General features: G+C 42.2%; 1 protein-coding gene across 1 annotated transcript; it reads left to right on the top strand.

Moving 5' to 3' along the window:
* The first annotated feature begins 264 nt into the window (after positions 1-264).
* On the top strand, positions 265-13000 carry LOC129193066 (probable glutamate receptor). The gene is made up of 10 exons (XM_054797679.1): positions 265-2442; positions 2583-2658; positions 4940-4971; positions 5234-5419; positions 5521-5744; positions 7382-7479; positions 9937-10154; positions 10253-10472; positions 10540-10790; positions 12364-13000. The coding sequence occupies exons 2-10, from the start codon at positions 2595-2597 to the stop codon at positions 12460-12462; spliced, it is 1392 nt and encodes a 463-aa protein (XP_054653654.1). The 5' UTR covers positions 265-2442; positions 2583-2594; the 3' UTR covers positions 12463-13000.
* The last annotated feature ends 277 nt before the right edge of the window (positions 13001-13277 follow it).

Genomic DNA, 13277 nt, shown 5'->3' with positions numbered 1-13277 from the left:
ACACCAACACCCGTAAGTCAATAACTTCATTTTCTGTTGTTCAATGAGGTTTAAATACATGAGATCATGTCATACATTTCCTATGACACAAATCAAAAAGCTCAGTTTCACCTGGTGTTTTGAACGTCTCCATTCTGGCTGGAGTTTGCAAAAGCTCTAAAGTCATGGAAAGAAATGATTAGACCGCCCTTTTTTTTTCAGTTTCTTGTACATATTGATGCCTGGTACAACTAAAGGTTTGGACAAATATAATGAGCTATTTTTGTCATTATATTTATCCAAGAAAGTTGTACCAGGCATTAAAATGAAAAATAAACTGAAGAAACAAAGGTGGTTTAATGATTTTTTTTCTCTAACTGTATGTTTGCATGTGGACAAGAGGCCAAAACACATAGAAAAATATGCGTTTTTAAAATACCGTAAATTCCGGAATTGATGCACCTGAACATAAGCCGCACCCACCAAATTTAAAGAGAAAAAAAAATTTGTTCAAATATAGGCCACGCTTGCGTATAGGCCGCAGGTGTCCATGTTGTAACATGAAGGACATACTATAAACCTTGCAATCCAACCGACTCTTTGTTCCCAGCGTCACTCGTTAGCTCCGATGAGTGCGATGAGATGATTTATTATCGGACTTCAACAGCTGCCACGGCCCAAGCAGAAGCTGTAGCAATTGATCAAACTTACTTAAGATTTGTCAGATCAAAACATGATTGCTGCATTCACTACTTTCTGAAGCTGCACTCATAATAATAGGAAATGTAGTTGTTTTAGCCATAAATTAGCTTCGTCGTTGTTTAAGCCACAGTGTTCAAAGTGTGAAAAAAGTAGTGGCTTATAGTACGGAATTAACGGTATTTGTGTGGACATAGCAGCCTTAATTAATATTGCAATATTCATACAGTATATACACATACATGCAGTTTGATTATTTTAGTAAGAGTAATCTCTTGATTATTTTTTTTTTTTTGCGTAATCAGAAAGAACACATTTTATAGCAGGGGTCCAGTTAAAAATTTTATGTTTGTGTAATTTCCAAGGCATATTTTGCTCAAAATGTTTGTCAAACTTTAAAGGTTCTACTGTAAATAGAGCCTTATACAAAGTGACATGTGAAAGGATTTGACCTTGATTTTGGCAGTGTGCGCTTTCTTTTCTAATTATGAACTCTTCTTTACCCTCGGTCACCTTTTGGCAAAAACCCATCAGACCCCCGACAGGCAGGGGCGATGTTTTCTTAACTAAGACATCAGGCTGCACAAGAGACTAACAACCTCAGACACGGCCAGCCATTGTTTCCTCAACTTCTAAACGAATGACTGCTCAAAAGAGTTCATGGGACGGTTGGAAATCTTTCACAAGAGCAGATAAACAGACTTGCAGTGGTTCGATTGAATGTAAACACTGGTCTTAATCTTAACCTTCAAACTCAGTCATGGAAGGAACGTATGATCACAATTTGCATTGCTCCAGATGTTGCATCAGTACATTGATGAAATGCTTCTTTCACACAGCAGTAATTTAAACCTTGAGTTTCTAACCTTAAATCTTCCCATCCCAAAAGGCATGGAGCCACTTCATGCTTTCTCACGACACTGATTCTTCAAAGCCTTGTCCATTGTCTGTGCTTTTCCAAAGCTGACGGCCTCCTCTGGCGAGCTGTCACATTCTGCTGGGCCTCTTCTTCGGCTCTGAGAGACTTTGTGAAGCGCGACATGCTTGTTTTAGCGCCACAGACTCCATTCCACCCAGCAAAGCGATACAAAAGACAGCTTCATTAGGATTCTAAGAAAATCCCACAGACTCTTTAAAGGCGGTATTTATCTGGACAGCTTGGCACAACTTTTTTCTCTCAATTGAAACCTCCTTTACTGTTTGGCACTTCAGGCCTAACAGAACGTTTTGTCTCGAAAACTGAATGCAACCCTTCCTCCTTGATGAAGTCAGTACTTCTTTTTACAGATATGTTCATTTGTCGGACTCCGCCAAAACCCACAGCAAAAACAAAAACCCTATTTTACATTTCGGGTTAATGTAAGGGGTTTTGGATGCCTATCCACTGCTTGTCATTCTTTGGCTATGCATCATCATACTCCCTGACAGTTAAGACTAGTAGAAACTGTTTACGTACGGTTTAGTATTTGTAACGGGAATAAAGGATGATGCAAACATTTTTTGAGAAACGAGAGTGGTTGGAAAAAAAATGAACTCCCTTTTCAAATCATAGCATTTGCATACTTGACGCCGACATCCGCGGTGAGACTTTGTTCAGCCTCTGTCTCTGCAATCGTGTTTTAGGTTTAGGCCCTCCCTCTGTCCTCCCACATTTAAACTCGCCCACGTCTGTCTGCTTTACACAACACTTTGCACTTGCAAGATTTGTTGACACTTTTTTGGGGTTCTTGCTAGGTTCATTTTTAAACCCACACGTCAACAGAGGTGAGTACACTAATATTGTTACTCTGTTACAACACGTATTTATTACCACGTAAATGTATTTTTTAGTCACGATGATGTATGCGTCAATGCCTTGCGTGTGCAAATTCAATCTTAATTTGACACAAAGCTATCGTTTTCAGGCTGTTGGCAGAATGAAAGTCTGCGTAGCTTTTGTCTTGAGTGTGGCGGCCCTTAATAGATGGGCGTTGGCTGCAGGTAAGATGCTTCTCAATCAAGTTGAATGCAAATGAGCAAGACTGTGACCTGTTAATGCTGATTCATTGACAACTGAGGTTTTTGGGCGGCAATACTGGCATATTTATTTGTCAGTCAATGAAATGTTTTAAATTCAAAGTGAAAATGTGGATAGAAGCAGTGAGCTTTTTCCTTCTAAGAATTAGTTTCACTTGTTTTTTTTGTTTTTTTTCCTTTGGCAGAAGTTTTTGTTTTTTTTCTGTAGGCTGGAGGCTATACATAAAATATCCACTCACCAGGCACTTAATTTGGAACACATGCATGAAACTGTGTGCCTTTACAAATATGATAATGTTCCGTTTGGGTGGACACTGTCATATTAATACTTTAACGATATGTTTATTACTGCGTTTGTGGTTTGAAGTAGTGTACAACTGCACTGTACCAAGATTTGTTCCCAGTATTTTAGCAGTGAGTGCAGCTTGTGAGGCACTTAGTCCTTTGAAGTTAGTTCGAGTACTTCTTAGTCCCATTTATTGATTTTTTTTATGAACAGAAAAACTCTGTACCTGAACCTTTCACTCGTTATATGAAGTACATGAACCCCATCCTCCTCCAGGAAAACCTCTGATGCTTTGTTGTAAAAGTCTGATCACCATCTGTTAAGCTTGGATATATGTAATCATCCATCTTGGCAGTCAAGTGTATTCATTCGTGCAGCAGAGCATAAACATATTTCATGCATTTGAGTTGCTGCTCTCCAGCTGGTGCCGCCTCTGTCAAAACAACACCAAAAAAAGGCTGGCTTTCCATTGACAAGCACCTTCCAGCTCACGCCTCCACCCCTTAAGGATGAGGCGAGTACTGCAGCGCCCCGTTTATGACATTTCTGTGTATTGTATTGTATATTGTATATTATTTACAGTTAGCAAGAATAATGTCACAAACTGGCAGGCACCATGACCCAACTCAGACGGTAGGCTGGGCTTGCGTGCGAAGCCGAGAAGAGGTCATCTTGGGATTCTGCCCCGAATTTGATCAGGAAATGTGCAAATTTAACGATTTTTACTGAAAAAAAATTTAAAAACGATTGGAATGATACATTTACAATTAAATGTTAGTTAAGTGACACACTAATTTTTTTCTATCATGACAGGTGGCTTTACCTCACCTGCGTCCCCTGACCGCATGTCATTTATTTTGGATACCTTGTGTCGCTACGAGGGGCAACATATTCGAAAGGCCCTCAGTAATAACCCAATACACCACTGTCAATTACAAGCACAGTAGTAAACATATTGTTAAAAGAATATCTCTCTGACAGTGTCCCTCAAAACTGGATTGTTATCTTTGAAAATGCGTGGTTGTTTACACTATTCTGCTATTGGATATCATTCAGGTTTACTTCATGTCCTGCATGTGTCTCTGCCTTTGGAAAAAGTCCAAATTCATAACAATCTGTATCCTGTATGTCCAACGCTCCATATCAGACATCAGACTATGGGTGACCTTTTAAAAAGAGGTCACGCTCCCAAACAGGTTTTGTAAATCCGATTTACACCCAGCAGACCCTGCCAGACAGCAGGAGTCCCATCAAAGCACAATCAATTTGGGCAGCATCGTATTTCTCACCAGTGGAGGGGCTCATGTCATGCTGAGGTCTAGAAAGCACAGCGATAAATCAATTAGCCCACACTCTGCAGGCAGGCAGGCGGTGAACTGACAGGCATCTCCGCTGATCATAGCTCCTACCATCCTTTCTGGGGGGACGCTGACGGGGTGTCATGAGCCTCGTATGACCCAGCCGGACTGGCTTTTGTTGCGGCATGAAATTATGAGGAACTTGCACCCCTAGCACCTCCTGATCCCCACTACCCGTCTCTGGTCGGCCTTGGCAGGGCATGTTAGGTCCTGCAGACATGCTGGGAGCGCCATTGGTCACACTTCAGACAGACCGAAAACAAGTTTGGTGCCAGTATTAGGGCAGGGATTCCCTTGCCCTTGCGGTTCATTACACACTGAAAGGAGGGGTTAGAAATGCGTCCGTACGGAGGGTCCCGTTGCTTTGATTCCCACATAGCCCAATGTTGTAAGTTGTACTAAAAACACAAAACTTCCATTGTCCTCCAGTGCTGCTGAGCTTATTTACTGCTGCTGTGGGACAAAAGCAAAGGGGACACAAAGCACCAATAGCATTCTTTAGTCTTTCTATAGCTTGTAGACATCAAACCAAAGTATCTTGGAGCTCACTTAGTGACTTTGACTGCTTTATGAGAGTAATGCTGTTTTCCCCCCATAATAGGCCCGAAAGAGTTATCCATCACCACCATAAAGGTATTCCTGTTTTCCCTATAGTATTATACCCAGAAAACACTTTGTTTTCAAAACAAATGAATTGTTAGGTGTCTTTTGTTGTTTTAATGCTTTTTCTATGAGTAATAATGACAGCTACAATGTGCTGGTTAACTTTACAACACGAAAAACAAAACCTGGATGCATTCTGAGCAGTTGTTTTCATTATTATCTACTGATGTCATACTGTATGAAGTCAGTCCGCTACAGGCTCATTTTACATGAAGGTATTGGTGTTTCACAGCAAGACCCGTACACGATGACCAAAGGCTCTGGAGGGGAGCTGGAAGGCTACTGCATTGACCTGATCTCCGAGCTCAGCCAGAAACTTGGCTTCAGTTACAAACTGCAGCTGGTGAAGGACAGCCGCTATGGATCCATGGACTCCAGCGGTAACTGGAATGGAATGATCGGTGAAGTCATCAGAGGGGTAAGTTCCTGGGAACGGAGCGCATAAACGTACATGTACACCATATGGACAAGAGTATTGGCCCCACTAGAACAGCTCAGAACATGAACTTCCTCCATTAGGATGCCGACCTGGCTGTAGCCCCACTGACACTCACCGCCATCCGAGAGCAGTATGTGGACATGACCACCCCCTTCATGCAAACAGGAATAGGTTTCATTCTCCACAAAGACGTGGCAGGCGATGAGAACGCTTTCAGCCTCCTGGCTCCCTTCTCCACTGAGATGTGGGTGGGCATCCTCATTGCGTTCCTGCTAACTGGTCTCTGCATGTTCCTGATGGGCAGGTATGTTCTAAATGCCACTTATGGTAAAGAAAATGTACAATATTTGTTACTGGAGTAATAATTATACCATATTTCTCCACTTCCATGATGTCTTTGGCAACAAATACTTTGATTTCTTCTGGTCCTCCTTTTAATTTAATGTTGATTTTACAGTCCGCACTCAAAGTGCCTTGAATTTTCCTTGAGTCACAAGCTTTCTTGGCGATGTCAGCGCTGCCTTTTTTGTTTTATGTAGACATTTATGTAAACATTTGTTCCTTTCAGCTTGCTTCTTGCTTTGTTGGTGATCTTTATGATGACGACAGGTGTGGCATTGTTCTTCCTGCCAGACATTGGGACGCATGTATCGATGTTGTTGACATCCACACCCATCTCCTTTGATTATGGAAAGTTGGTCACATGTTGCTTTGTTTGAAGCAACATCATCTTGTTCTCCTCCTCTGTTAACTGGCATGGCATGAGACCCGCCTGTAATGTGAAGCCTAGTCACCATCACGTTGTTCATGCATGGTGATAAAGAGTTAAGACAAGTCCAAATGTCTACACTACAATATCATATGGTGCAGTTCACAATAAATATTTATCTAATAACAAGACAAAAACATAAAACTTTTAAATAAAATACATCTGGTCACTAGAATCATTTTTTTTTTCCTGGTCTGTCAGCCAGTGTGGGTGTAACTTGGTTTGTTGATCAGTTTTACTTTGATCAACCAATCAGGACTGAGGGGCAGCCTCTTTGCTGTGGTCAACCAATCAGAACTGGGGTCCTGCAGGCTGGCCCTGAGAGATGAATTTGAAGTTTGATTGGCCAAAAAAATAAACAGCCTCATTGCTGATGGTATGTATGACCGGGGACAGAACTCCTAATTCTGAAGGCCAGGGCAGATGACCTATCTGGCAACACACAGAGTTGCCAAGTACAAAGCTCAAAGACAAAAACATCTAGCATACAACTTACACTACTGGAAGCACTGCAGTCAAGAAAAATGCTACTAAATGAAGATAATAGACTGTTGGAAATAATTTTGGGGATTTCCCGATATTGACATCGGATATCGGGTCGATACTACCGAAAATACAATATCGGATTATAAAGGCCTGGACCTCAAATCTCCGATATTGGCACTCAGTCGATTCCAGACTCCGCCCCAGCACTTCCGTCCAGCAGCGACCGGAAAGAGCTTGTGCGATCACAATAACAGTGTTTGCTAGCACGCTAACAAAGGAGCAGGAGTGATGCCAGTCGTGTGGCAGTAAAAAAAAAATGTTGTAGCTGAGTGCAAAACTTGTCATGCACGGAACTGGAGAACTTTAATACCACAAAGCTCATTACACATATGACGTGACATCACACTCCCATGGGACGGCAAAAGGTCATCAGCTATGACAGAAAAGAGCAAGCCCCTATCGGTGGCGAGTAATGTCGTGTTTAAACGCTTCATGGAGCGCCTCCGACCTTGCTGTGTTATGTCTGGCTGTCAGTACATCATGATACAACCCACAGCACGTCAGAGACTTTTGTTGTTTGTTTTGTTAAATGTATCTCAATACCTGTACTGTCCTGTGCTAAACTAACTAAAACTAAACTGACTAAAACTTTTACATGACAAAAACTGTTTTTTCTGCCTTCACAGGATCAGTCCGGCTGAATGGGCCAAGCCTGACACGGAGGAGCACAGATTTACTTTATTGCACAGCTACTGGTACATTACGGGGGCTCTCACCCTGCAAGGTAACCCCGCAACCAGCTAGACTGAAACACACAGAACCCCCACGCCCTGCTGCAAGACGTCTATTCCTTTTTTTGCTTTGATTAAACCATTTGGTGTTATTTTAGGGCAGCATGGTGCAGTAGTGGTTAGCACATCTGCCTGCAGGCTAAAGTCAGGAAATTTGGGTTTGAATCTCCATTTGTGGAGTTTGCATGCGGGATGGAGAGGGTGGAGAGGGCACGCCTGAGCTGAGTTTCAAGAGGGTTCGGTACCTTGCTCAAGGGCATTCCCAGAGTAGCCAGGAAACAGGCTAGCATGTCTCCAACATGTAGTTGCCATTTGTTTTCATCAGCAGCAGGATACCAGTGGTGGGCTGTGGATTTTGGCCTTCAGTGGGGACTGAAGCGACCCAATCCCACCTCTTAACAGTAATGTAAAAAAACACAATAAAACAATGCATGGCATTATACAATTGGGGATTAATACATTTATTACTAAAGCAAGAAAGCCGTTAACCCTTCATCTTCAAAGACATAATCTCTTAAAAGAAACAAAAACTCTCCAAACTCCTAACTTCTACACCACAACATCAGTTCAGAATCAATATTTATCTAATAACATGACAAAATCATAAAAAAGTAAATAAAATACATCACTCTCACTTGTTTATTCATACAATGAACACCACCATGTCCGTCTCCTTTCTTCTAGTCAGAACACGATCACTGATGATGCGTTCAAGCGCACTGATAACTGAGTTTTGGGTGTAGGCTTTCAGACGTCAACCAACCAGCGGACTGAAAAATGCCTGCTAGCTGGCCTCGAATCTGAAAGCTGATTTGTTACGAATAGTATTTACGTGACATGGACTAGCACGACTGATTCTGGAGGTTTGCGTTGGCATGGCAACATACAGGAGCTGAAATCTCATTGGACAAAAGCGGATCAAATCTAACATAAACACACACATGCTGAAAGCAGTGCCTGCTACAAAATGGAGATAATACACGGTTAGGAATACATTAATTAATACAATTGCATGGACCAAATACAGATTTTTTTTTTTTTTACAACTGATATTATTTATTTATATATTTTATTAGCAGATTCTAAGCCTGGTGGTGCCATCAAATAGATGAAACGCGGCCCTTATGTTTAACGTTTAAATTCCCTACATCACAAAAAGCCGATTTGTACTTGTCCTTCATTCACTAATCGTGTTATGCAAAAGATGTGCATGAGCTGCTAACTTGAAACAGTTTACGTTAGGAGTCTCTGCATGTTTGGGGTGGGAGGGAGTTCCACAAACTGGTTGTTCGTGGGATGTAGGAAGAAAGACGACACTGGATGTTCGACTTGGGAATACTGACTACATAAGGGTGACTACTCGCAGTTATGTATGCAGTTGTTGTTTCATTATGTCTAGATTCTAGATTAGTATGTTGGTCATGAGGACCCCAAGTAATGCTTTGCTTGGGTATCACTTCTATTTCCATGAAGTCCTGATGATAATCCTGATGATCATCTCAGTTTTGCCGGCGCTGAATGTGATACGCCAGTCAGAAGCCCATTTCTCAATGGCGTCCGAGTCTCGCTGCAGACTTTCTGCAAATACGTCTCTGAGCTTTGGGTTTTTGATGGTAACCTGAAGAGTTGAATCATCTGCAAACAGGTGGAGGTCACCCTGTAAGTGTGAAGCTAGGTCATTAATATACATCAGGAAGAGTAACGGATCACGTACGCTCCCTTGGGGCACACCAGCAGGTGCAGGTAATGCTGAGGAAGTAAATCCATCAGCTGGAAAGATGAAACCCAGCCATGTAGGTCTTCTTGAATACCAAATGAAGTCAGTTTTAACAAGCCGCGGTGCCGCACATTATCATTACTTTTATATTATTATTGTTGTTGACGCCGCTTATCTGTTTGTTTGTGTTCAAAATAACTTGAAAAGTTCTGAATGGATTTGGATGAAATCTTCAGGAACTGCCAGAAATGGAAGAACTGATTAAATTTTGGATCAAGACCTCGTCTGGATCCAGGAATTTTTGAAAGGACCTAGGAGCTAGGACCATTTTCGCCATTTGTGCATAAAACGCCACAAAGAAATGGTCAAAGACTGATCCAAAAAATGTAGGATTATTATTTTGGTGTGAATCAAAATATGGGGGGCGGGACTATGGCGCTTGGCGAGGTCTGCGCTCTCAGAGTGCGTTTCTAGTTCATTTATTCGTTTAAGCGTGTGTCTGGATACATTTGTCTTGTACTAGTATACTGTATGTCCTCAAATGCAATTTCAAAATCAGCCACTTCTTTAAAATCACTTCTTTTTAAACAAATAATCCCCAGAGAAAAAAAGTTTTACAGACGCGCCTTAAAGTCTATTATTAATGTGCACGAGCTGTATCAACAAGTCTGCCTTTAAAAGCTAATAAAGCTCAGTGTTGATTTGCAGTGTAATAGAAGTATTGTGCTCTCAGGTGCCGGTCCTCATCCGAAAGCTGTTTCTGGAAAAGTGGTGAGCGCCATCTGGTGGGTGTTTGTTGTAGTACTGCTCGCCTGCTACTTCGGCAACTTCCACTCCATGACGCACTTCAACAACAAACACGTCTCCATCAAGACCTTTGAGGACCTCGCCAACCAGGATGTCCTTGAATATGGCACAGTGGACGGCGGCTCCACCACGCTTTTCTTTAAGGTGTGTTCATGAGCAACACAGTATCTACATCATGTTCGAGACAACCTGACGTATCAAAATAAAAGATGGGATGATGCAATCCTTCTTTATTGCCCTAGAATTCCAACAATGCTGTCTACAGGCGCATCTATCAGCACATGGAGCGTAAGAAGAGCTACGTGGCAAACATGGAGGAAGGCGTTCGCCGCACTCAGGAGGGAAACTTTGCCTTCATCGGTGAGGCCGTGTCCTTGGATCTGGCTGTGGCTCGCTACTGTACACTGACCCGCTCACAGGAAGTCATCGCCATGAGAGCCTATAGCATCGCTGCACGTCAGGGTGAGTCTGGCAGACTTTATAAGCAGTCCTTTCAAGCCAAGATTGTCCTCAATTCTTCCTTCTTCAGGTTTCCCCATGGTAAGAAACCTCAGCATGGCCATTCTTCAGCTGAGCGAATCTGGCGAACTCACTTATCTGCGGAACAAGTGGTGGGCCAGCAGCTGTGTGGGAGCCGATGGCGCCCCCGACTCGGAAACCCTCCATCCTCATGACCTGCGGGGTCTCTTCCTCCTCCTTGGCCTTGGCCTGGGTGTTGGCCTCCTCCTTGCTCTGCTTGAACTCCTAGCCAAGGCTCGCAGCCAGGCCATTGAAGAGAAGGTATGAATGGAAGCATCCCATCCCGTAAATGGTGCTGCTTTTTCATTCTGCAGTCAAACTGTCTTCCGTCATAAAACCTTTAGTGAGTTGTGATGTTACCAATTAGTCATAAATCAGATAACGTCTGTATAAGAACAAAAATACTCGCCCTTGGATGCCAGAGGCAGAAAGCTTTTAGGCAGTGGAAAAGGTGTAAAGCACCTTCATGTGTCATACTGTAAAAAGAAGTCAACTGATCTATATTAGAAATTAAAAGCTACAAATGGAGTACTCACCTTAAACTGTACATTTTCTTTCTTCTCTTTTTTGTGACTGTCGCTATGTTAGTCGTATTGTACTGAGCAGGCAGGAGAGTGTCGTTTGTCTGTGATCATCATTACACTTTTCCTACACAGAAATCCCTCGTTAATCGCGGTTAACTGGCTCCAGATCCGACCGTGATAAGTGAATTTCCACAAAGTACGATTCCTTATTTATAAATGGTATGTTTTCGAAGTTAGAGCATAGAAAACCTGTTTACGACCTTCTAAATACGTTTTTTAACATTATTAGAGCCCTCTAGAGATGAAATAACCCCTATAGTCACCTTTACACTCGTATTACCCAATATAGTAGATATAATAAGAGAAAAAAAGACCTAAATAAGTAGGGGTGTCGCCAGATTAAAATGTGACTAAATTTCTTGTTTGTAGAAAAGCTGTATCGCGAGAACAGTGCAGCCAGAAGCCAATCAGGACTGAACTATGGCATCGCTACTACAGTATGAATGATAATACAGTGATATGGCAGTGGCATCGTGCAAGGCGTTATTGGAGGCGCACATTAAGGCATGCTTTGCAATCCAACCTGGTGTTCATAGCATCAATGAGTGACGTGTGACTGTTTTTTTCCATCGGAGTTGAACAGCTGCTTGCTTCTTGTTGATGTCCAAGCAGAAGCTGTAGTAATTCTACATTTGATCAACTTTATTTAAAGATTTGTCAGATCAACCCATGTAGATGTTCGGTCTGCACCCTTAATCGATGAGCAGTTCTGTTGACGCTCTTTGCATTTGGCCAAGCACCAACTTTCAAGTACTGACGATCACCGGTTCCATTTCACAACACGCCACATACTTAGGAGAGATCCGTGTTAACAATTTAGCGACATTGTCGCTATATTTAGTGAGTAAGGGTGCGAGCGGGGAGTGAGCTCTCCACAATGTAGCTCAGCCCCTGACCAGCAGGGCCAAGAAGGTAGAGCTTGGATACAATCCTCCGTTGCCACACCTTCCTGGCAAAACAGGCACGGGTGTCCATTTGTGGAACATGGCTCATTGCAGAAATAAAATAAACGAAAACCCGGGGGGTTTTGAGTGAATGCATGCGCTTGCTAGCCACGCATTCCAGACTGAAAGTTTTAGAATCAAATATGTGAGTTTTTAAACATAGACATTTAAAGAGACAGTGATTGTCGTTATCTTGGTATGTAGCCTGCCTCAGTGGCTAGCGCCTCACCTTTTTTCATATAAAAGCAGCACTTCTTTTGACCAAACCAAATGTTCCACCATTCTGATTCTTCCTTTCTGCAACAGAAATCCTGCTGCTCAGTGTTGACATCAGAGCTGAATCAGCGCCTTGGCAGTGGAGGAGAGGTCGCAGAGCAAGACACAACAGACAAAAGCAAAGCCTAATGCATCCACTTTCATATTAAAAAAAACAACATTTGGTCACTCCATTCAAACACACTCACTGGCAGTGTTTCCATAGTAACCGTTTGGGGTTGAGTGGTCTTTCCAGAGATCTGCGCAACCCCTCGAAACACATCAACAAGCAGCTACAGGTAATCATGATAAAAGTGACACTAAAGTTTTAATACTGCAAAAGCTAATCAGTACTTACAATGCATGTCTTTTGCCCGTCGATTAAAATGACAGTTATTATGTACTAACAATTTATATTGCGTGTATCATCCAAATAAGTCAACCAACCTTCAAAATGGTTTTACTTCATAGTGCACATAGACTTACCGAACGCCAGCTCGGGACGTGCATTTTAATTCCATATTAACACCAGATTACATGAAAGACAAACGAGCAAAAGTATTAAATGAACTTTCAGAGTGGACCACAAAATTCCTAGTGTCGCTGCTAAGCTTTGCAGTAAGTATCTGAATTATACCATCTTGATGGGCTTTCAGACACATTTGTAAGAAAAATCAATAAATGTCATTGAACATTATGGACTAAGTCTCCTTTTTCTACACATGGTGGCATCGTTACCACTGGCAGCTATTCAAAGGCCAGGCAGATATTCAAACGAAATTCGAACTTTGAAAGTGTTTCAAATGTGAAAAAATGTTCATGCTGAGGGGTTTTACAGCCTTAAAACATACATAATAACTGTAAACAAATAAAGTTGGCTGCGTCACGGATTTCACTTATTGCGGGCTATTTCGGGAACCTATCCCGGCGATGCAGTGAGAAAAACTGTACATGATGTATTTTTG

Source organism: Dunckerocampus dactyliophorus, chromosome 1 (genome assembly GCF_027744805.1).
Source record: "Dunckerocampus dactyliophorus isolate RoL2022-P2 chromosome 1, RoL_Ddac_1.1, whole genome shotgun sequence".
Taxonomy (NCBI): domain Eukaryota; kingdom Metazoa; phylum Chordata; class Actinopteri; order Syngnathiformes; family Syngnathidae; genus Dunckerocampus; species Dunckerocampus dactyliophorus.
The sequence above is the reverse complement of the archived record's forward strand: the minus strand, read 5'-3'. Positions and strand labels throughout refer to the sequence as shown.